Below are 23064 nucleotides of genomic sequence, written 5' to 3'. Positions count from 1 at the left end.
AACTGAGCAGCACATGATCACCCTGCACCAAGGTATGAGACAGGGTTAATTTTGGTGAAAAGCTGGAAAGTCTAGGAACAAGGGCAGAGCAGCCCAGCTCTCTCAGTGGGCTGAAAATAGATGCTGTCTTAGGGGGTTGTGGAGGCAAATTTTGTGTTTCTGCTTTTAAAGTTAGGAGTGAAGAGTCAAGTTGTTGTTGGACTCGTAGTGGAAGTAAACAAATAGTGAAAAGTTCCTTGAAGAAGCAGAAGATGTGAAATAATTTCATAGGAAATGTCAGCTGGTAGGTATGTGAGAACATCTGAAAGCCAGGAAGTTGAGGGTAGCTGGTCATTGGTGTAGAAAAAAGCTGTGCACATAATTTCAAATTTTCAGCCAGCTTCCAAAGAAGAGGATATGCAGAACAAGGTCTGGTTGAGGAGAGTGAGCCTGGCGAATATACTGTTGATGATTACGAAGGGAAGGGGGTTGTCGTTTTGTTTCTTTCGCTACTAGTCAGAGTTGAAAAACAGTGTTATTTAATGTAAAAACAAAGGGGAGATTGTGCCGGAAGTTATGTTTTTAGGGAAAAGATAAGGACTTCCAGAACCAGAAGGAGATGACAAAGCTGGGGAATGGAGGAGAAATAAAGCTGCAGGTAAAGAGAGATTTGTACCCAAGATTCATACCGGAATCTGTCCATGCGATTGGAGATTCTGCATCAGTTATGGCCAGAGTAAGGAGGCTTGTCATAATCTCTAAAAGAAGTTTGAAGAAATGGAGGTGTAAAGGGTGGTGGATTTTGTAGGAAAGTTACTTTGACAAAGAGAGTGAAGAGAAGGCATGCCAGGGGAGTGAAGGTCAACAGGTGGTTCATGGACGGAAACTGTTAGGAAATATTTTAAATTTTTATTGCCATAGGAGGACATTCTTAGAAGGATGTTTTTCTTAACTAATGAATTTCAGCTCTGTCCCTTGGACACTGTCTGTCCGTGGCTAAATTCACTTGCTAAGAAAAGCCTTAAAATGGTGAAGAACCAAGAGAGGGATAGGGAAAGAGAGGGATCTCAGGCAAAAGAAATGTTGTTACGGATAAGGCAATATCAAAAAACAGGTATGACACCAGGATGGCTAACAGGGATGGGGAAATGGAAATGAACATATCAAAGCTGGAGTGAAATTTGAAAAGGTTACTGTATTCCCTTCAGGCAGGAGGCTGGAACTAGCTAATCTTGGTCTCAGCATGCTGAAAATAATGGTACATGTAATGAATTTTGGAGCAAAGATTTTTTTTATCTATAAATTTCAGTAGATCTTTAGTGACAATACTTGATACATGTTAGAAAAAATGTGTGAAAAACATTGGGAAAAACACATGAAGAAAAAATTATCCCAGCAACCCTAACCCCAGTATTGTGATCTTTAGTGTGAAGTTTTTACCAGAATTTCTGCATGAGAGGTGCAGTAAACTTCATGTCTGAACTTGTAACTTCTGTTGAATTCTTGAATAATTGATTTCTTAGCAAAATTAGTTAAAGGTTCAAATGCATAATATGCAGTGGTAACCCAAAGGCAGAAAGTACGGACCCCAGAGTAGGACTAGAATACAGTGGCCCTTCCAATCTGAAATAACAGGGAACCTTCATAAATATGCAGAGGACTTTTTTGTGATCCCAGCTGCTTCTCAGAAAGATAGGACAGACAAGCCTCTGCATTTTGGTTTCCAGCATGTCAATGTTTAAGAGGCTTTTGTTTTTAATGATTTTAGCCATAGTCCCATGGAAAAAACAAATGGACAAGCAATGTAAACGCATCCTTACGGTGGTGTGCTTCCACATTAACTAGTAATTTCCCCTGTGGCACTACTGTGCTGATGGTGGTTAATTTAAGTCATGGGAAAACTGGCTGTACCAGGAAGACTTCTGCAGGAATACCGGTGCTGGTTCTGGCAGCAATGTCCTTAGCATGATGCTGCACTTAAGCTAATAAAGCTTCGGCAGACCGAAACAGCTTGGCCCAGCGCCACTCCAGGGGTGTTTGTACCACCCAACACTGTGGCATTGTCCACCTGCAAACCTATATTAATCCACCTGCAGACAATGGACCATCTCTGGTATAATTGGGAATGGAAGGCCTTCATAGCCAGATGAAGAGGAATGAGGTGACCTTGAATACCACAGTGTGCAGAGTTGTGTATTTGGGGAGTAACAGCAGAAATTTGTCTTAAAAAATGCAAGTGTAAATGCCATACAACTCCTCTCAGAAATCCTGTTCAGAAACAAAACCAGGAGTGTGCAAAGAAAGGGTTTCTGTTCCTCTGCTCTAGCTAGTTGTATTAGCTCTGTACAACAGAGAGAAGATTAGAAACAGTAGACTTGTTTAACCTAGACAGCGAACTATGAGAGAAAAGTATTCTATAAACAGTAAGAACAACTTGTTTCTGGTGAAACTCAGTGTTAATGTAAAAACAAATGGCATTAAAATTCTTTATAGTGGTTATTTGGTACCAACCAGATGGTTTAGGAATAGCTTTCTAGTATGAGCAGTTGATGCAAAGACATTGATTCACCCCTAATACAGCTTGGTACCCTTATGAAGGGATGATTGTTGCCTGTCATAACAAAAAGCTGACAGTGGCCCAGTGAAGTCTTGTCTCTTCTGAAAATTAACAGCCTTCTGAGGTAGAAAGGAGGAGGAAACAACTTAGCGAGTTGTATGGTGGAATTTGGAAAGAAGCTGGAAGTTCAGTGCTATTGGGTTCAGAATCCCTAAGCTAAGACCAAAATGACTGTCGCATCGGTGTTACCAGTATCTGCTGCACTGTTAAGGCAGAAGGAGGAGAGTTGGGGGAAGGAGGAATATTGGTTAGTGAAAAAGCAAATTAAGAACTCAACTGTAAGATTTATAAAAACCCAAATGGATCTTTTTCTTGTTTTAAAAGCAACTTGAAAACTCCAATGTAATCTTTTATTATGGATCTTTATATTATCTGAACAGTATAATCAGTGAACAGTGGCAAATCTAATAATGTCTAGCCCAATGCTGTAGCTGTAAACTGCAGGGCAGATACCGCACCTAGTCTTCTTCAGAGAGAATTACCCAGTTCTTTACAAAGACTCGTAAGTGTTTTCTCTCTCTGCTTCCCTTCCACCCTTATCGCTTATATTCACATATGTAAATTTACATGAGTATTCATATGCCTGTATATTAATGTTTAGCTTGGGAATAGGTTCTGTAAGTGAAGCAGCAGAATAACTCTTCGAAGATGTAAGCCACAGTTGGGTTTCTGGGTAAACCTGCTTAGCCATTTTACCTGTGAGACAAGGAGACACCCTCCTAGCTAGATGCCATGCTGCTGCTTGAAAAGTTCTGCTTTGAAAGTGAAACAGTGTAGAAGTACGTCCCTAAGGAGTTTTAGTAGTGTTCCGGATCTGTGGTGCAGGGTTCAGGGAGCCCTGCGGTGCTGCTGTGCTGCAGCATGCAGATACTGCAGGTGCGTTCTTGCTGGCCAGCTGAGTTCCTTGGGGCAGCTCAGTGCAGCCTGACAGCAGACCTTTGTAATAAGGATTCAGATTAAGGAAAAAAAAATAAATAGGGAAAGGCAAGATTTAACAAAGTAAATACAGTGGACAGGGCTGCAGGGCTGCACCAAGTCCAGTCGCTTCAAGAACTTCTAGCTGTGTCAGCTTACAGGAGCTTTGTTGGGTTATATATTGAGTGCCTGATCTTGTCCCACTATAGGCTGGTTAAGTGCCGAAGCCTTGTCCTCCCTGTCGCCATGGCATATCTGTGGTACTTCTCTATTCTTGATTTCATCCTTGCATGTATATTCTATGACAAACTTAATGCTGTTCTTCCAGCATTCACTGTTTTGCTCACAGTGAGATCCTAAGGCTGTGTTCAGTGTAAGTATTCTTGCAGTATTGTTTTTTTCCTTTGTTCTTGCTGAACTCTTCTTTGTGCCTCTCTATTACACTGTCCTCAGGGCTGGAGGGCTTCATCCTGTATATAATTACAAAGCTACAACTAATAGCACGAGGTGCTCTGTGAGGCATAAAGAACTTGTGAGAAAGAAATGGGCCCGCTTACGCTTTTCTGAGGGCATTTTAGACACACCATTGTCTTCAGCTTTCCAGCTGCCTCCGCTTGGGAGCTTGGCCGGTGTAAATTGCAGAAGATAAATATGTTGCTATGTACTGTACCCTCTTGTATAGTTTTGTGATGTGAAAAGATAGCTGCAGAGATAAAGAAGTCTCTTCAGGTGATTCTCAGGTGATCCTGACTATATATAGTTCGTACATGAGAGTAGATTAGATAATGGCAGTTTACTTCCGTAGCAGTTTGATTCGAAGAAGATTGGAAGCAAACTGGCAAACTTACTTTATATACTCCCCACAGAGAGCCCTCGGCAGAGTTCAGCTGCTGTCCTCAACCAAGTATGTGCTGCATCTTTTTGTGCTGCTGCCAGATATATAGAGTTCTAGAGGGAGAATGCTTTGTTGTGTAATTGCAAAGAATTAAAAGACATCTTCAAAATCAAACGTATGATTCATTTTCGATCTGTTAGGCAGTTTTCCTTGCAGAAAATGGGCTGGGGTTTGGGCCTCTGCTGGCTGAGACGCTTTGTGATAGTTGGGTCAGAATTATATGCTTTTCTCCTTGGTTTTGTAAGGTGGCATTTCCTGTGTGCTGTTGGGGTGATCCCAGTGGGCATCTCATTCCAGCGCTTCCCCCCTCCTTATTCTGTGCCTGCACTGAGCCTGGTTGATTTCTGTTCAGAGCTTGTGTTTGGGGTATTTGTTGTGACCAACTAGGATGAGCAGCCTGTACTGGAGGGCAGCGCAGCTCATTTGTGTATGAGGTAGAATTACCTACCGACAGTATTTTCATGTTAAATGCATTGTTACAGCCATTTCACTGTCTCTTATGCTGCTAAATTATCTGATCATGTATCTAAACCCCACCGTCAAGCATGGTCTTTAAAATGATATTAAGAATCCAGCTTACCACTTAGCACAAAAATTCTTACCTGGAAGTACTTCCCTTAATTATTTAAAGCAGAAGATAGACTGAATTTTTTTGTTTATTTAAAAAGGTGAGGTCTCAGAATAATATTAATTATAATGCATACATATGCACACAGTGGAATTACGGTGTGTAAATAGAAGCAAATAAATACAAAAGATCAAAGACTGATTATGTACATATAAAAAGACAGCTGGAAGCCAGCCCTGGAGCAGGCTTGCTGCATTCTGGTGACACCAAGCTGTCAGTCCTGTAGAAAGGAGCCTATGAACATGAGAAGCTGCAATAGTAAATGTAAAACTTTCTGATACACCTTGCTGAGAATGACACTAATGTTCCACGTATCTCTATTTTAGCTCTTTCTTGGTTCTGTGCCAGGAGTCAGCAGTCACCAAGCACCCGATAAAAATTTGCGAGCAAGTTATCAGTTCGTTGGGCACTGATGCATTCCACACCTCTTCTGCTTTCACAGCCAGATGCAACCTCAGCAAGGGCGTCATCCTTCATCTGCTTCACTGGCTTGTGCTGACAGGTTTGCTGCGTGTGAGGCTGTCCTCAGTTTATTCTGATCTCTCTCCCTTCCAGGATGGCACGCTCTCTGTATGAGTGGCTGTGGCAGCACGAGTTCTGGCTGCCCCCAGGAATCACCTGGCAGGACATGCAAGAGTCTGAAGATGTTCATTACCCTCAGCCTCGTGATCTCCTGATCAGTATCCCTTTTGCTTTAATCTTGGTTGTCATTCGATGTGCCTTTGAAAGGTAAGTTATTTAGTACTGTTTGGGGTTTTTTTTTAGGGATAAGGCTGGCAGTTTGGGTCCAGAAGCTGGCTTTATTGTCTGTGCCAGTGTATGACTGAAGAGGTCCACAGAAACTCTAGGTCATAAAGTCTTCTGAGGTACATTTTTCAGCTCTTTCATTCCAGCCCTGTGTACCAGCTGAAGAAGTGTGTTGAATATAGAGCACAAACCCTACGCTCAACATCTAATTGGAAGCAATGTGACTTCCTACACTTAAGACAGGTAGGCCCTAGGTGAGGTTTATGCTTGTGTTACAGAAGGTAAGACACACCATTTTGAGTTCTGTTGTTCGTTACTTGCTGTTTCTGGGTCAAGTGCAGCAGAAATCATGTTTAGACTACCCAAATACAGTTAAATCTCCTTTGTTTTGGCTAATAGGGATCTGGGGCATTGCACTTGACAGACAAGCCTGAGGAAGATGCATTAGATTGGGCTGAGTCATCTGACCTCAGAATCGGCACCCCATAGCCACACAGACAGGCATTTTGCTGACCACTGCTCTGGGTTTGGGAGTGTCATTTCCTTGGGACTGCCGTGTAGAGGCATTTGTAGCTGCTTATTTGTGGCCTCAGAGCCATCTGAGTGTTTTGCATACTAATTCTCAGCACAGAAAATTCGGGGGTTATGGCAAAGGCATAGCTAGAAGTCCTGCAGGGCTGACTGAGCTGGTGTGGTTGCTTTGTGCAGTTTAGTCAGTAGTTCGTGTCTTTTGCAACACAGTGTGATTTACTGGTGGGTTACTGAGATTTACCGTAGTGTCAGCTGTTGTTGAGACTGCAGACTAGTCCCCTTTCATGATTTTGAATCCTCTTCAAAATGATCTTCACTGGACTGAAAAAATCCCCATTCCTAGCTAATTGAAGAGGTAATCTTTGAAATAGTTTAGTCAAATTTACAGTGGTTTTAAGCTTAGAGAGAGGGGGAAAAGGCAGTTAAAATGTCTTTGTCATCTTTTTAAAAGAAGTGGCTGCACAAGAAAATGGAAATGTAGGCTAGAAAGATGTTTCTTCTTCAGATTCTCTGATACAAGGACAGCTTGGAAAAGTTTATAGAAGTTGAAATGATTCAGAGCTCTGCTTTGAGAATGTTTTTAATTAAAAAAAAAGCCAGTATTTTTATGTAAACACAAATGTGTGAATGATTCTCTAAATAATCATTTTATGATGATATAAAATTGGAATCCAAATCTGTTATTTGTAAACAATACATTTAGTGTGCATTCCATAAATTCCATGGGTTTTACACTGTACTTTCCTGGGGATGCAGGTGTCTTAGTTACCTCTGCTGTTGTGGGACCCGTGGTGCTGTAGGTAACCATTAAAACACAACTGACTCACATTTCCTCCTTGCTGATCTGCAAGACATGGCAGCATCCAGCACTCCTTCAGGCAGGCACTGTCAGTCAGTGGCTTGGACACATCTGCGCTGTTAAGCTGGAGATTAGCCCGTGTCCTGCATCGACTAGGACTGTCCAGTTCTAGGCTCCCCAGTGCAAGACAAGCAAGAAGAAGAAGGAGCCAAACTCTTCTCAGTGGTGCCCAGCGGACAGGCAGTGGGCACAAATGGAATGCGTGATGCCCCATCTGAACATAAGAAAATGCTTTTTTTTTTACTGTGAGGGTGGTCAAACATTAGAACAGGTTCCCCAGAGGGGAAATGGAGTCTCCATCTGTGGAGGTACTTGAAACCCAGCTGGACAGAGCCCTCCAGAGTCTGCTGTAGCAGATCCTGGTTGAGCAGCAGAGGTGGGCTGGATGATCTCCAGAGGTCCCTTTTAGCATCCGTTCTGTGCTTCTGTGACACTCTTCTTTTCTTCCTCCTCCTCTTGCCACTCCTAGTCAATCTAAATACCTTTTCCATCCACTTTAAGATGCGGATGGCTAGGTAAAACAATTTTTTTCTTTCCTATCCTAGTGCTGCCTCAGCTGACAGAGATTCCACAGGCCTGGTCCTACTCATTAATTTTAAAGCTGCTTTGATTCACAAACTTCATTAAGTAAAAGCTTCTTGTCACACCCTTAAAAAAGATAGTATCATAAGCCCATTTTACAGGTCCAGGAAACCTGTAATCATACCACTATCTTACCTATGCCAATGGCAGGGGAATGCTCTGAGCTGTATTCTTGTTTGTCCTAATTCTCTATGGTCATTTATTTCAGCATGACATTTTCTCATTCTCAACCATTACTGTTTCACATTCAGTTCATCCTGGAGAAGAAAGCTTCCCCTAGCGAATGGGAGGTATGAATCAGGATCCCTGTTGCTCCGTTACCTTGTGTGTACAGTGGCTCTAGCCCTGTTTAAAATAATTTGCACAAAGTTTGAGAATTGCAAACTGAAAGGGTGTGTATGTTACTTCTCATTCTCCATGTAGATGGCCTTGGCTTTTTAGCTTTGTACATCTGGTCTGCGGGTCAAAATGAGTGTGTGTAACTAGTATACAAGTTTGGGTTTGGTGGCTTTAGCTTGGCCTCTGGCAATTGATTCTACCCTCACCTGTTATCTGCAACTGTGCACCAGGTGCAAAGCGGATTTTGTCTCTGGAAACACTTTGTGTTCCTGGTGGTGCCTGCTTTGGGATTTCAGAAATGATGTAATGTGCTCATGTCATTTATCTGTGTCAGAACTCCAGGAAAATACTAAGAGGCAGGAGAAGCCCAGAGGATTTTCTGCAGTCCCTCATTCAGCAGCTGCATCCGCCGCTGCGCTTGAGCAGATTCCATCTTCTTGGTTTGGAGATGAAGCCTGGGAAAGACCCTGCTTCCTCGAGCATGGATTTTCCTCTCCTTGGCGCTTGCTGGCTGAACTGGAAAAATCTCAGTGACATCCTTTTAACCAGTTATTCTGTGGATTAGGTGGTGGCTGTGGGAAGAGGACAATGTGGTAGCTGGGTGGGGCCTGGGAGAGCTGAGAAGGTTGTGGGTGCAGCCCTGGGGGAGAAGAAACAGCTCACGCTTTTTGGTGAAGCAACTCTTCTGTGAGCCAGTTTGCTCTGGGGAAGGTGGGAAAAATGGGGCATTCAGTGCTGCAGAGGAGAAAGCTGGTTACCGCTGCAGTGCTCCTGGTCTTTGCCACCATACTGAAGCAGATGCTGGGGAAGGTAGATAATGATGTCCTGACAAAAGAGGGGGGACCCGCAAGGTGGGAACTATTCCCCTTCTTTTGATGTTTCCAGATTGTGCTTGTGAGTATGAGATCTTTGCTGCACCCATAACTTGGAGCCTGATTTAAGCACCCGTATACCTTGGCAGAACTTTTCCCTGGAAATAAGCCTGCAAGCAGGGATGTTGGCTTCTCTTCTGGTTCTAAATATTTGAGAGTCTTTTCCATAAAAATCACATTCTTGGAGTTTTGTGATTCTGAAGGAATCATAGCTTCTATTGCACAGCCTGTGTAGTTAGGAAAATGTGGAAAGTGAAGTCCTTTGAGGAATAGTAAAGCAGAAAGTTGAAAACCAGAATTTACATGTAATTTAATTGTCTGATTTTGGACTTGGCCAGTGATTTTTGGATGTTGGGGAACTGAAACGCAATGTCAGTGAATTTCAATCTGAATAATTCCCAAATTGCACTAGATTTTAATCAGGAAGATTAGGCCTCTTGTTAGGAGGGTTGCAAACGTACGTGAGCCCTATGTAGTACATCAGAAGAAAGGGATACAGTTGATCTGCAGGGAACAGATACTTGAACTCAGAAGCAGAAGAAGGACAGAAGAGGGCACCGTTTTTTCAAGTATTATATTTTGAAGTGTGTCTTTCTGAAATTAATTTTGCACAGACTTCTGTTGATGTCATGGTCTATAATCAAGAAGGATCTGAAAACAGCTTTTGGTTAGGTCCTGTAGGCAGGTTTTTGTGCAAAGATGTGGGACACGTTGTAGTGTTTAATTGGAAACTGTGAACTGACTTGACTCAGTTTGAACAGTAGCATTGTAGTGACTTTAGATCTTGTATCAAATGGAACAGTCAGTTTAACTTCAATGTGAAGCATTCTCCTATAAGTAAGAGAAAGCAGAGACTATTCAAGGGGAACAGGGATAGCCCTCTGCCAAAGGAAAGCATGAGGCTAAAAGAAATTTTTGCAATTCAAAGAATAGGAATTGTGGTGCTGTCACTGGTTCTGCATTTCTTAGTACTAGAAAATATTTGCAAAGTGGCACCCTTATAAATTAGGAAACATCTGTGGGAGAAAAAAACCCACACCCCCTCCCCCAAGTTAAATTATTTCTTGTACGTCACGCTAACTCTTGAAAGCCTCTGCAGGGGTTGTGTAGCCCAGTTTTGCAAGGTGTGGGAGTATCAATTTATGCCCCTTCATGATTAATCCTTTTAGTTTCAACTTCATCAGATTTCACACAAGACAGTTTGTTCTTTGGTGGTTACTGAATAAAATGCCTTAGTGTGAACTTTCCTTTGTAAATTGAAATGAGAGAAGCGCACTGATGAAGAAGTAGGCTTGAGATGAGAATCATCTCGCCGTGTCTTGCCTTACCTAGCTGGGGAGAGTGGTACAGTTTAGTCCTCAGACTTTCTCCTTCTGTCTTCCAGAGAGCTGATAAACTGCCATGATGAGACCATCCCTGCAACTGAGATGATGAATCTGTGATGTTGAAATCAGTACAAGCATCATCCTCTTGGGGTTGTGCTTGGAACAAGGTCTAACTGAAAACTGAGTCAGAGCATACATCCAACATGTACAAACGTCCCTTAGGAAGAATTTCAGGCCTTGATTTCCCAATGATGTTCATAAAAGTAGGATTGGTCCCATAATTCATGGTTAAACTCAAACCCTTCAACAACAAAGTAATTGTAACTTTGGTTAATTACACTCTGTCTTCATCAACTGCAACTGACTTGTTTCTGTTATAGTAAGATTTTTTGCCATGACCATAACAAAGAGCAGGAAAGGGAAAGACAAATTAAACAAAATTAAGAAATCAGTCAGGATACTTTAAATAGTTTTTCAATAAAAAAGCTCGTTGGCAAGCTGCCCTGACACCTGGCAGAAATATTCTCTTTCCTTTTAATGTGTCTGGAAAATTTCAGACCTTTCAGTTCCTGATGTGGACTGATAAGGTTGCGGTAAGGTTCTTCAGCAGAACTTGGTTACATCGTCCTCTTCAGAGGAGTTTGTATCGAATGACTTACCTTTAAAAAAGGAGGATCAGGCCCACTTCAAAGAACTGCTTGATATAAAAACTAAGACCTAGTGCAGAGCTTAAGGTAGATGTTTTCTCAATTTTGATATAACTATGGATATTGAAATCCTGTGTCATTGTTCTTGGCACAGGACCTGCTGGTCCTGTGTCACTGGTAACCTTTTTGATATTAAACATATCATAAGATAGAATTGAAACATTAATTAAGAGCAATCGGAGCTAAAACCCAGAATTCCCGATGGTGGCTGTATTCCTCTGCTATCCAGCCGTTTGCCAATGGCAGCAATGCCAGGCTGCTGCTGAAGTTTACTGAAACTAATTGATGCTTACACATAGATTTTGCAAAACCTGTGTGTCGTGTTGGAAAGCAGCTAGCAAGCACGGTTACCCCTGGCCCTTCTCTCATGTTAGAAATATATCTTTTTTCTTGGTCTTGGTACATCTTTGAATATTTCTGTAGCCAGTGGTGCCAAAGGAATTTCCCAGAGATGATGAAAAAGGACAACTGATACACAGGCTGGTGGGCTGGCTGTGCAAAAGAAAGGTGGAAATCAGCTGTTACACAAGTGAGCAAAATGTGTAACCATTCTGTGTTTTGTGTCTTAATGTAATAGAAGTTACAGTATTCTTTGGATAGGCGATCTGTTCATAAAACTGCTTTTGATACCTGTTCATTAAATCAAGAAACAAATTCTTGAAAACTTCCAAAAGACCCTTCTGGAAGAATGTTTGATTTAGAATAGTCACTAGGCACCTGCACGTATGGCGTATAGGCTCTATGGCTAGAAGAGACCACAGGCAATCATGCCATATAATCACAGTCATAAATATATCCCGTACTATTTTTAAATAAAACATTTTTAAACGCCTACATAGTGAAGTAGCTTGCACAGCAGAGCAGGCTTGGGTCTCAGCAGCCACTTCAACTGCGTGGTATTCGTCAGCCCGTAACCACCACCCCCAACAGCGATTTACAGTTGATAACCCTGTAACTGTTCAGGGAAGCTGTTAGCACCTCAAGCAAAAAACTTCTACTCCTACATGCAGAAATAATGTTTTCCAGAGATTTTGTATGTTTAGTGTACAGCAACCGTGCTGAGAAGTGCCTCTAGGTGGACAATCTGCTCTATTTTTTTTTTCAGTGAGACCAACTGTGTGCCAGTGGCATTGTGTAAAAGGCAGCTAATTCTCCAGAAATTCAAGGAGGGTGCAGTTAATTTGGGCCTTTTTTTAAATGTTGGTTTGCCACGTTCGCTGTTTGTGCAGCGTCTGTGCAGGACCTCGCTTCACACCATTGATGGAGGCGGTTTCCTGCTGCGAAGGGAGAGGAGTGTTCGTGGCGGAGGAGTGGAACTGTTGAGCACAGCAGTTCTATGCCTGGTTTTGTTACCTCTTGGTAACTTTTTTCTATTTATGTAGAATTTTTAATTTGCATTGTTTCACTGTGAAAGACTGGAGATGCACAGCGAGTGTAAGCATGTGTTCCTTGTGACTAGGTGTCTTGTTGCTATGTTCTTATTTTACAACTGGTGTTTGACTCGCATTAGGAAAAAAAGGAGGTAAATTACTCCAGTAAAGACCACGTGGCCTCCTGTTTCAATGGAACATTTCTTCGGCATTAATACCACACATCTGATGGAGCCTCCCTCTTGATCCTGAGGCAGATCCTTAGTTCAAGTGAATGCCATTCAAGTGGGTGCCATGTATGTTCAGTGATTTAGATCGAGCGGTGAACAACGTTTAGGCCTTATCGTCAATGTGGTACTCCGCACAAGCTGCAAGCAAGCCGAAGACCAATGATAGGTATCACGGCTGTTTGTGTGAGCTTGGGCTTCATGCCGTAATCCCGGGTACCCAAGCACAGTGGATTCCGAAGTTGACAAGGCAGGATACAGAATTTGCCAGCCTCATGTAGTTTTGGATATTGCAGCACAGAGCTCAGGACAGTAGAATACAAGTCCCACTGTTTCTGCTGTTAAGTTTGGGGTTTTTTCTTCCCCGTTTCTTTATCTGGTTTATCTGGTTTATCTTCTTGATATGATACTTGTGCTTAGATTCAAAATGTGAGACAGCTGTTAGGTACTACATGATGTTTTAACAGTGTTGCAATATCAGAAATCACTGTTCTATTTTTGGCTGAACCTTTATCTTTTCTTTTGCAGAGCCATAGCCCTGCCGCTCAGTAGCAAACTGGGTGTGAGAGACAAGCAGAGACCAAAAGCTCAGCCCCACCCCATGCTGGAAACATTCTACAGTACGTGCTGCAAGAATCCTGGAGAGGTGAGTCCTTTCTATCTTTGCTTCCCTCTGGATTTAGCTCCTGTGTCTTTAGCCAAATGAAATCACATTTGTAATTCTGAGGTTTGGTAATGCCACTCATATTTGAAAGCTCAACAGAGCAGCAGGAACCACTGTAGCGTTGGCTGCCTGAGACCAGCCAGCCCTTGGAGTCATTCTGCAAATGTTCACAGCTATCAGTTCTGCTCCTGAAATGTGAGGGTAGCAGCTTTCTATAGGCAGCATTCAAAAAATGTAAGTCCCAGAGTTTTATGGACAGGAAACTTCTCCCAAAGGAAATCATGACAACTCCTGTTCCCTCTTGTGTTTGCCTTATATATGGCATGAACTGAAACACAGGAGGCTCTGTCTGAACATCAGGAAACAGGTTCTTACTGTGAGGGTAACCAGGCCCTGGGACAAGGGAGGTTGTAGAATCTCCATCCACGGGGATAATTAAAAGCTGTCTGGTCATGCTCCTGGAGAACCCATGCTAGATAGGTCTGTTTGAACAGTAGGGTTGGACCAAACGACCCTCAGAGGTTCCTTCCAACCCCAGCCATTCTGTGATTCTGTGATGGCTTCTTTTCATGTGTTAGCAAATCCCTGTCACATCAGCTCTGTGAACTGACTCCCATGTTGGTAGTCCTTGCAGCCTGGCAGGCGTGAATTGCTTGATGCTCCTAGTTCTGCAGCGGGTCATTCTGTTGCTGTGCAGTCCATGAGTTTGAGGTTGGCCTTTCAGGAAGCAGTTAATCTTGGCTGTCAATACAGACATTGCAGTTTTCTGACGCTTTTTGCAAACAGAAATGGCAGGTGGTTTTCCCATGAGAGAGAAAAAGAGTGATCTCGAAGAACTTGGCAGGATAATCTGGAGTTACAATGGCTGCTGCTGAGGGAAAAAGCATTGGCAGGATTATGAATCGTTAGGCAGCGTTAGGATTTAACCTTGTCAGAGAAGCCCCTGGGTGTGACCCCTGTGGTAAGGAAAAGAATCAGATTTTCTTTCAGCTCCTTTTTTTCAGGCTTTCTTGGCCTTGAAACAATAGCTGGATGAGCAGAGGGCTGGGGTTCTGGTCCCAGTGGGTAGTCCTAGTGTGTACATACTGCCTTGACAAGACTGTTGTGGCACGGTTTGTACTGCAGCGGGGCATGTGGAGCCTCAGGACCTTCAGTACCAGGTTAAAAACAAAAGAGTGGAGGCTAAAATAAAAATGTAGGCATTCATCTGGGTTGCGCAGCCAGCCTTTATTCCCAGCAGTGGGAAGGAGTGTTCTCAGGAACTCTTGCTAGTATAGTGGTCCTTGACCTTCCTCTTGCCTGTCTGTCTGCAAAATCCACACTTTCGTCAGTAAAACGACTCCTGTCAAAGAGATCTAACTCAAGGCTCAGCTTTGCAAGCAGGTTTTCCCCGCAGCTTTACCTGCACCCACACTGCACTGAAGCTGGCGCTTTTATCCCATAGAATCTGTGATACTGGAGCATATCCTCACCATGAGACTCCTGGAAGCAGTGTGACATGGAGCAAAAACGGTGCAGCTGGCTGCTGCCTTACTCTCTCTGTCCACTGGTTACACCTCAGCTGGTCTTCTGGTTTTCTCCCTCTCCCACGAGTTCTCAAACACCTGCTTATGAGTCAGGTTCTTGTCCAACACAAGATGAGATTTTGCTGTTTTTAGCAGCTTTCTGCTTGCGAGGAATTCCACATTATGGAGCAGTTGGAGAATATTGTCTCCATTTGTCTCCACCACAAGAAGAGAAGTCATTAAGTAAGACTGGAAGGAAGCACATCTGAAAATTGGTCATGGACATACTTTTGTACAACATGTTCAGACTGTGTAAGTCACCCTCACATGATACCATTGAGGTAAATGCATTCCATGAAAAATGATTACTTAAAAAATGAGGCTATCCATGGTGACCCTTCCAGAAGGGATATAAAACATGACAAACCTTTTTCATGTCACATGCCAAACTGAAGAGCCTGAGGACAAGAAGGAAGGCAATTGCAGTATTTCCGTGGGTAATCTATTGAAAAATTACCCCTCACAGGTTTACCACAACAGGATAATACCCAGTAGGAAAATGGTGTTATGTCTGCTCATGATGTCACTCAGGTTATTGGCTGATACTGCATCAGAATGCTGAAAAGCATGACAAGATTCGGTGCAGAACTTTAAAAACTGTTTAAGCTGTAGTAAATCTTCCTTGGAGTAACACATTTAAGGGACTTGGTCTCTTAAGACAGGGTGAAAAAGTAATTAAACAACAAACTCCTGAGAGGAGATGAGACCAGAGTTCGGTGAAGTTCACAAGTTTCAATATTTAGTATTAATAACCAGTTGCTTGTGGGGGGAGTTGAAACATTTTCTACTGTCTGAGGTCTTTACACTAAGAACCATCAGCTTTCTGAAAGGTGCCTTAGCTTGAACAGATCTGGGCTTGCCAGGAGCCCCAGCTGGGCTCTGTGGTGGGTCAGATGATACCCGCAGTGCCCCTTCGGACCTTCGAGCCTGGATCTGAACCTGCTTCCTCACCTGTTTTCCAGGGTGAGCTGATCAGTTTAGCCAAACAGTGTGATCTGCCAGTGAGGAAGGTAGAGAGGTGGTTCCGGCGCCGGAGGAACACAGACCGACCCAGCCTGTCGAAGAAGTTCTGTGAGGCCTGGTGAGTGGGAGCACAAGTCACGAGCAGCTGGGCCCTTCACCAGGGCTGAGCTCGGCAGGCAGCTCACTGCCTCCCAGCCTGCTCTCCGCCCCTCCGCCAAGAGCATCCCAGCTCCGCTGCCACCCTGCCTGCCCTCCACCCCTACACGGAGAGCAGCCTGGGTCTTCCCTGCCCCACCTGCTTCTTCTGCAACTCTCTGCTTCTTCTCTGTTACTGAAATGTTCCTTGCTTTTCCCCTTTGGTATTGCTCCCAAGTCTCCTTTTACTCCTGTCTCACCTTTATTCCTTATAGGGCTTATGTTTCTGACTTCTAAGACTGGCATTCTGCTTTGAAACACAATTGTACCTGAAAAACTTCCTACTCTTTTGCATCTTACTGCTGCTTGCTGCTTTGCTGCTGTTTTGGTGCTTTCAAAAGAGCCTTTCTGTTGGTTTTCCCTTGCCTCACTGCAAGCTGATTCCTTCTGCTGCATCCTTGTGGCAACTGTTCTGCATGCTCTTGCTTTCAAAAGTCACAGGCCGTGGGCTAGGTTGTATTCTGCTGTCAGTTGACTTCAGCATCCTGAAAGTCAAAACCCAGCACCTTTCACAGCAGCAGAAAAAGGGGCCTATGTGAAAGCTTGTGTTTACTAAAAGGCAAAGCTCTTCTTGGAAAGAGCTGTGTGGAAATCCTCCCTATTAAGTGGAGGCACAAAATAAATCTCACATCAGCCAGTTCTGTGAATGTTCATGCTGGCTAGGCTTTCCACAGAAAAGGAGGATTCTCCTGAGCTTGGTTGAAATGCCTTACTTAGGAGCGGCTGCTCTGCTATTGATGTAAGGAAGTAGGTTCTCCCAGGAGAGCCACAGAGATGAAAGAAATCATTAAATACCTGCAGTGCTATTCATCTGTCTAGAAGTGTGTATGCACAGAGTAGGCATCAACTTTGAGCTAATCACCTCATGCTCCATTTAGCACTCAACCTCTCATTCAGAACCCCTGCCTAAAAAATGCCAATTGAAAAAGAAAAAAAGGATGTGTATTATTTATTTATAATATTCCAGATAGTTCAGTTAGAAATATTTACATAGTCTGTGGACAAGGAGTTGTAAAGCAACCTTGCTTAATCTGCTCCCATCAAGATGAAATCTTAAGTTCTCCCTGCACTCAGCTGACTTGCAGTGAATAGTAAACAGTAACTAGTTTTCTGACTCAGCTCACCTGGGATGGTGTCCTTCCACCTACCCTCTGTCACCATTTGCAGTTTATAGAGAGAATGTCTCCCACGTGATGTAGTAGTTTTGTACAGTTTTGTCTGTCCTGGAGCTCCTCCTGGGGGTTTTGTTGACAGGTGGAGTCTCTTCCTCAAATGTAGTTGCTTCTGATTTGTTACGGAGATTTTTGGAAATCAAAGGACTGGTTTAGGCAGTTTTACTCATTACTAACAACTTGTTTATTCTGTTGGGGTGAAATTCACCTCGTTCCTTGCTATATGTGTATACATTCAGTGTGACCTGCTTCTGTCCACTGAAACTGGCAAACAGTTCATATGTACTTTTGTGTGGGTTCAATGGGAGTAAGTCATTACTAGCTCCTGGCTGAGATCAAACATGATAGTAATTACTTGCTTTACATGATAACAAATTTAGCATTCCTAATCTCCAAAAGCCTAGGAGAGATACTGGCATTGTTTGACTTCTACCCATGCATCTACTAGTCCTGGGAAGGTTTGGGATGATTATCTGGGTGATGTTAGTCAGCGGGATTATTGTATTTTCTGCCATGTCTAAAGCAGAAGAATTGCTTTAGTCTGGTGAATGTGCTAGTGACATGCAAAGAGCCACTCCTGTTACGATCTGGGCAAACTTTGACTGTATTAATGTATGTCTTTGCCTTAATAGTGCCATTCTTTGAAGGAGCGATTGATACACAGACTTGCAACTTGGTGGTTAATGAATGGGATTCTAACGTACTTTGTTTTGTTTGTTTGTAGCTGGAGGTTTACATTTTACATCACTTCTTTCTTCACTGGACTTGCTGTCCTATACGATGTGAGTACACAAGCGGTGCCACCTGCCGTTCTACCTAGCCAGTGCTGCAAGAACGGCAGATTGTGTCAGACATGTCCTTTCAGACCTTCTGATAGAGGTTTTCCCACCAGGTCAGTGTGTATCCTCTGCACAGCACACTTATGAGATATTGGACCATGTTTATTTTAAAAACTCCAGCTCAAAACCAAGAGGCTTCCTCTTCTTCTGGCAAAGCGGAAGACACTTGGGATTGTGTAAAAATACATTTCTGTGGGGCAGGAGGTGGAACACTTACCTGAGTAGAAGCTGCAGGACCTGTTTGTGTCTTGTATTCAATACCTGTTTAAGGTAAAAACTCAGGCTTCTTTTGGAGCATGGACTGCAATTTGATAATTTTATTTATTAATTTTCTTTTTCTTACCCAAGGTGTGATTGCAGGCTCAATAGCTTTAGACTGATGGCAAAAATTTCTGCCCCATGAGTCAGTGAAACAGCAGGTAGCTATAAAAAGTTATCTCACAGTAGGCCACCAGAAAACAGCCTTATTTGCTGAGAGTAGAGGAATCATGAAATTCCGGGATCTGGGGTTCCTTTCTAGTTTAAGTGACATAGTGTGCTGTAGTCGTTTCAGAGTTTTTGCTTTGCCCTCTCTGATTCTGTATCACATGTCTTTCCTGGTTCTGTACCTGGATTTGCTGTAAATCCTACTCCCCAGCCAGCAGGAGGCTGCGTTTACTCCTAATTACCACTGCTTGTTAAAAACCACTGCTTACTGCTTCCCTTCCGTATTGCTCATGCGCCAGCAGGTGCTCAGTGAGAGAAGAAATGTCTTCTTGCTCCTAGCTCTGATATCTGGAGCCTTGTAGAACCGTCACTGAAAATTACCTTTAAGATGTGGCACAAAGTATGTTCCGTCACTGTAAGCTCTAGGGCGTGCTGGTCCTGACCAAGTCTGAGCACAGCGAAAGGTCAGAGCGTGCTCCATGCCGGAAGAACTTTTGGGGACTTTAGTCGCCACGTTTTTATGGAAGTTTCTAAGGTGTGAAGTTCTAAACCACCGATTTTATAACAAGTGTGAACAAAACAGGATCTTTTCAGAGGTTTGTTAATTAACAGACTGCAGCGTGATCGTCACCATTAGAGGAAAAACCATGTTCCTGTCACATTAAGTTTTTAACCTTCTTACCATGTTTAAGTGTTGTTGTCCAAACCACAGAGATTCTTAATTAAATAGTTGTAAGAATATTTTAATATATTCAAAACATCACCACCGCTGCCCCAAACTTGTAGAAGGGTGCAACAAGTTGGTAGAAATCTTCCCTGAGCTATTTTATTTGGAACTGGGCTAAACAGCATGTGAAATTTCAGTGCGATAGCCACAAATCGGCAGCGTTGCAAACAAGTTCTTGCAGTGGAGGTCTCTTGGCAACTGAATTCCAGACAGCGCGACCAGCTCTGCCTAGAATAAAACACAGCAGTGTCTGTAGTAGTAACAAACTAAAGGAGTTCAACAGTTGGTAAGAGAAGAATTCCTCTGGCATTCTCACATTCATGTTGTATTTTCTTTCCAGAAGCCTTGGCTTTGGGACCATAGAGAGTGCTGGACAGGATACCCACAACAGGTGAGTCATGCAAGAGGGAAAATTGCTGTTACAAATCCTGTATTTTCTTTTGATATCTTTTGAAAATCAGGTTATATTAGTGAGAAAAGAGAGGGCACTAAATTAAATTCAGACTCACAAGTTCTAAGAATTCAAAGCTGGATCCTCGTCAAGGGAGAACTTCTTTGTACCTGGTGTAATCCAAACACAATAGAGGATGATTCAGGAAAGCAGGAGGAGACTGCAGAAATAAGGGAAGGTGAGAGTTCTGACCAGGTGAGCCAAGAAACTGAAAAATGGGAATGCTCCATCATTGATTAGTTTGTAGAAGAGACTGAGGCCAGAGGAAGGACATGTTGCCTGAGGAGAAGTGGTGAAGACTTCAGTGGAGAACATGTAAAACAGAAGACATGCTCTGAATGCTATGTACTTTCAGCTACACTGAAGAATCACGTCCACAGTGCTCCCCAAGGAGTTTGTTTCCCAGTGGAACTGGCAGTATGCCAGTAGCAATACAGCAGCATTCCCATTAAGTTCAGAGGATGCTCTCTTACAGTTCTAAATGTATATTCTGAGTTTTTATCACAGCAGCACTGTGAGAAGCTGTCCAGTGGGTTGGAAAGCATGCATCTCTTACCAGTCCAGACCAGAATAACCTCAATGAAAATTGCCAGCTAGGCACAAAATCCACTCCTTGTTCATCAACACAAGGAGCAGACATAGTAACCAAAAGCCAGGTCATTTTTTGCCGAGCTGCCTCCCTTGCTATCCTACTCCTATAACTTGAGAAGTTGAAAAGAGTTAGAATGGGGCTTCACCCACTGAGCACAGGAGCCATTGCCTGCTCTGGCTTCCCCCTTATGTTTTTATGTGCTCTGAATTCTCTAGAGGAGATGACTATTGCCTGTTCCATAGTTGCCCCTGGGCCAGCAGTGTGCCTGTGTGGCCAGGGGGCTAGTGGGACCCTGGGGTGCATGAGGAGTGTGGCCAGCAGGTTGAGGGGGGTGGTCCTCCCCCTCTTCTCTGCCCTGGGGAGGCCACATCTGGAGTGCTGGGTCCCATGCTGGTCTCCCAGTTCCAGAGAGACAGGGAACCACTGGAGAGGGTCCGACAGAGGCCAGTGAAGATGATGAGGGGCTGGAGCATCTCCCTGATGGGGATAAGCTGAGGGAGCTGGGGCCGCTCAGCCTGGAGCAGGGAATGGATGTTGTGATTAGTTCATCATGTTGTCTCTGCCACTCCCTCCTCACACTCTTCCCCTGCTCCAGCACGGCAGCATGGGATCCCCACCCCTGGGAGACAGTCCTCCAAAAACCTCTCTGCTGTGGGTCCTTTCCGTGGGGTGTAGTCCTTCAGGAATGGACTGCTGCAGCATGGTTCCCCTGTGGGGCCACGGGTCCTGCCAGAAGACCTGCCCCAGCCTGGGCTCCTCTCCTGCAGGGTCACAGGTCCTGCCAGGAGCTGGCTCCAGCACAATTTCCACAGGGTTATAATTTCTGTAGGGCACATCCCCCTGCTCCAGTGTGGGGTCCTGCCTGGGCTGTGGGGGGGATCTGCTCCCCCGTGGGCTCCACGGGCTGGGGGCACAGCCTGCCTCGCCGGGGGCTTCCCCTTGGGCTGCCGGGGAACCTCTGCTCCGGTGCCTGGAGCCCCCCTGGCCCTCCTTCCTCACTGACCTGGGTGCCTGCAGAGCTGTTTCTTGCATGTTCTCACTCCTCTACCAGCTGTTATTGCACTGCAGTTTTAACCCCGTCTTAAATATGTTACCACAGGCACTACCACCATCGCTGACCTGCTCAGATTTGGCCAGCAGCGGGTCTTGGCACTGACTGGAGCTGGCTCTGTCGGCCATGGGCACCTTCTGGCATTTTCTTGCAGAAGCCACCCCTGCAGCTCCCCACTACCAAAACCTTGCTGCATAAACCCAATACACACACTTTCCAACATCTGTAACAAACAGAAAAGACCAAAACCAGAGCTAGTAGCTTCGCACCGGTGAAGAACAAGAAAGGTCAAGGACAAACCTGTGTGTTAGCAGGAACAAAGAATGTATTAAATACAATTTTTACTAAACAGACCATAATGCCCTGTGCTACAGACAACAACAAAATACCAGTTCTCCCAAATAATCTTGCCTTAGGGGGGAAAAAAATCCCTTCTGATCCAGAGCTCCCGTTTGGATAACCTCCAGTGTGAACAGCTCATATCAGCATGGGAGATGTTAATATTCCCCTTGGTAGCACCAGTGCATCCAGCCGTGCTTCCTCCTGCTGTCAGCCACTGGTGGTACGAAGGAAAACAAAATAACATCTGTGAAGGCCATAAATCAATACTTCGGGTAGAGAAAGCCCAAATAAATTGGTATTTATGAATGGAGCACTGTGCTCCATGATTCTTGGAAAATACTCGTTGCAAAACCCCTTTAGTCATAGTAATTTTATCAAATAGGTTGAGGTTTAAGGAGACCGTACAATGCCACAACAGCAAAAAATTCCTTGTTAAAAAGCACACATCTTGCTGAGTTTTTCAGTTTTCTAGCTGTAAAACCCTAGAAAAATTATCCAGAAGAATGCAAATTATTGTTCACACTGGGATTGTACTTTTCCCCCCATTAGTTTGATTAAACTGAAAAATCTCTTGTGGAGTACAAGGTGTCTGAAGCATCTCCTTGAATCGTAGAAAGGGAATGATTCAGTTACTACTTACCTATTGCACCATAGTGAAATGGTTTGCACAGTTTTTAAAGCACCATTCTAACTGCTCAGAAATCTGCGTAGTGATGAGGAAATCCTAAAAATATTCAGGATCTTCTCAGTGGTTCCCTAAATGTTTGACATGGTGTGGCAAAGTGGAATTTCTCCTGCTCTTTGCTTCCACCTCAGCACGGAAGGCATTTAGTAAGTAACTATGTTGTTTGGTTGAACTATCTCCTCCCTGAAGCTGCAGGAGCCAGTTCTGTTCGTTTGGTTGCCTGGTGTTCTTTTGCCTAGGAAGGAGACTTCACTTCCAGGCCTTGCTGTGCTTTATCTGATGGATCTGTCCATAATCATCTCCATGATCACTGCCTCTCTTTCTCTTACAGCCTCTCCAGTCCTCCCTGTTCTGGTACTACCTGCTGGAGCTCTCCTTCTACTGGTCGCTGGTCTTCACCCTGCCCTTTGATGTGAAGAGGAAGGTGAGTGGCAGCCTCGGGGAGGAATTGAGCACCAACAGGACCCAAGCTGAGCACTCAGGAGAGTGGTCTCCAAGAGCACATGTACAGTGCTGGTCTTGAGGTTTTGGCGGACTGTCCTTGCTTATTCCCAGGAATTTCCATTCCCAGCCACTCGCTTCCCTCTCCTCTGGGAAGTGGGGAATGCAAACCCTGACATAGAAAGGTGCAAACTACTGCTGAGTTCTCAATCCACACTTAAAATCCAAACCTAAAAATTGCTCTTTTGGGATTCTTTTAGGCTGTAGGGCTCATAGAGATAGGAGAAGGGTCTCTGCCAGTTAAGCTGCATGTGTTCCTAGGTGCCAGGGACCCAGCAGACGGGGTGCTGTATGATCG

The 23064-nt window shown here is 44.0% G+C and overlaps 1 protein-coding gene across 7 annotated transcripts in view; it reads left to right on the top strand.

The window, feature by feature from the left end:
* LOC121087564 (ceramide synthase 4-like) overlaps positions 1 to 23064 on the top strand; it is a 48153-nt gene that overhangs the window by 18097 nt on the left and 6992 nt on the right. For all 7 annotated transcript variants that reach the window (XM_040592737.1, XM_040592738.1, XM_040592734.1 and 4 more), the window contains 6 exons: positions 5590 to 5763; positions 13122 to 13239; positions 15785 to 15903; positions 17877 to 17934; positions 19485 to 19535; positions 22597 to 22689. In XM_040592737.1, coding sequence (XP_040448671.1) covers positions 5590 to 5763; positions 13122 to 13239; positions 15785 to 15903; positions 17877 to 17934; positions 19485 to 19535; positions 22597 to 22689 — 613 coding nt within the window. The remainder of the gene's footprint in view (positions 1 to 5589; positions 5764 to 13121; positions 13240 to 15784; positions 15904 to 17876; positions 17935 to 19484; positions 19536 to 22596; positions 22690 to 23064) is intronic.

Source organism: Falco naumanni, chromosome 4, assembly GCF_017639655.2.
Source record: "Falco naumanni isolate bFalNau1 chromosome 4, bFalNau1.pat, whole genome shotgun sequence".
Classification (NCBI taxonomy): Eukaryota; Metazoa; Chordata; class Aves; order Falconiformes; family Falconidae; genus Falco; species Falco naumanni.
This window is presented reverse-complemented; position numbering and strand designations above follow the sequence as displayed.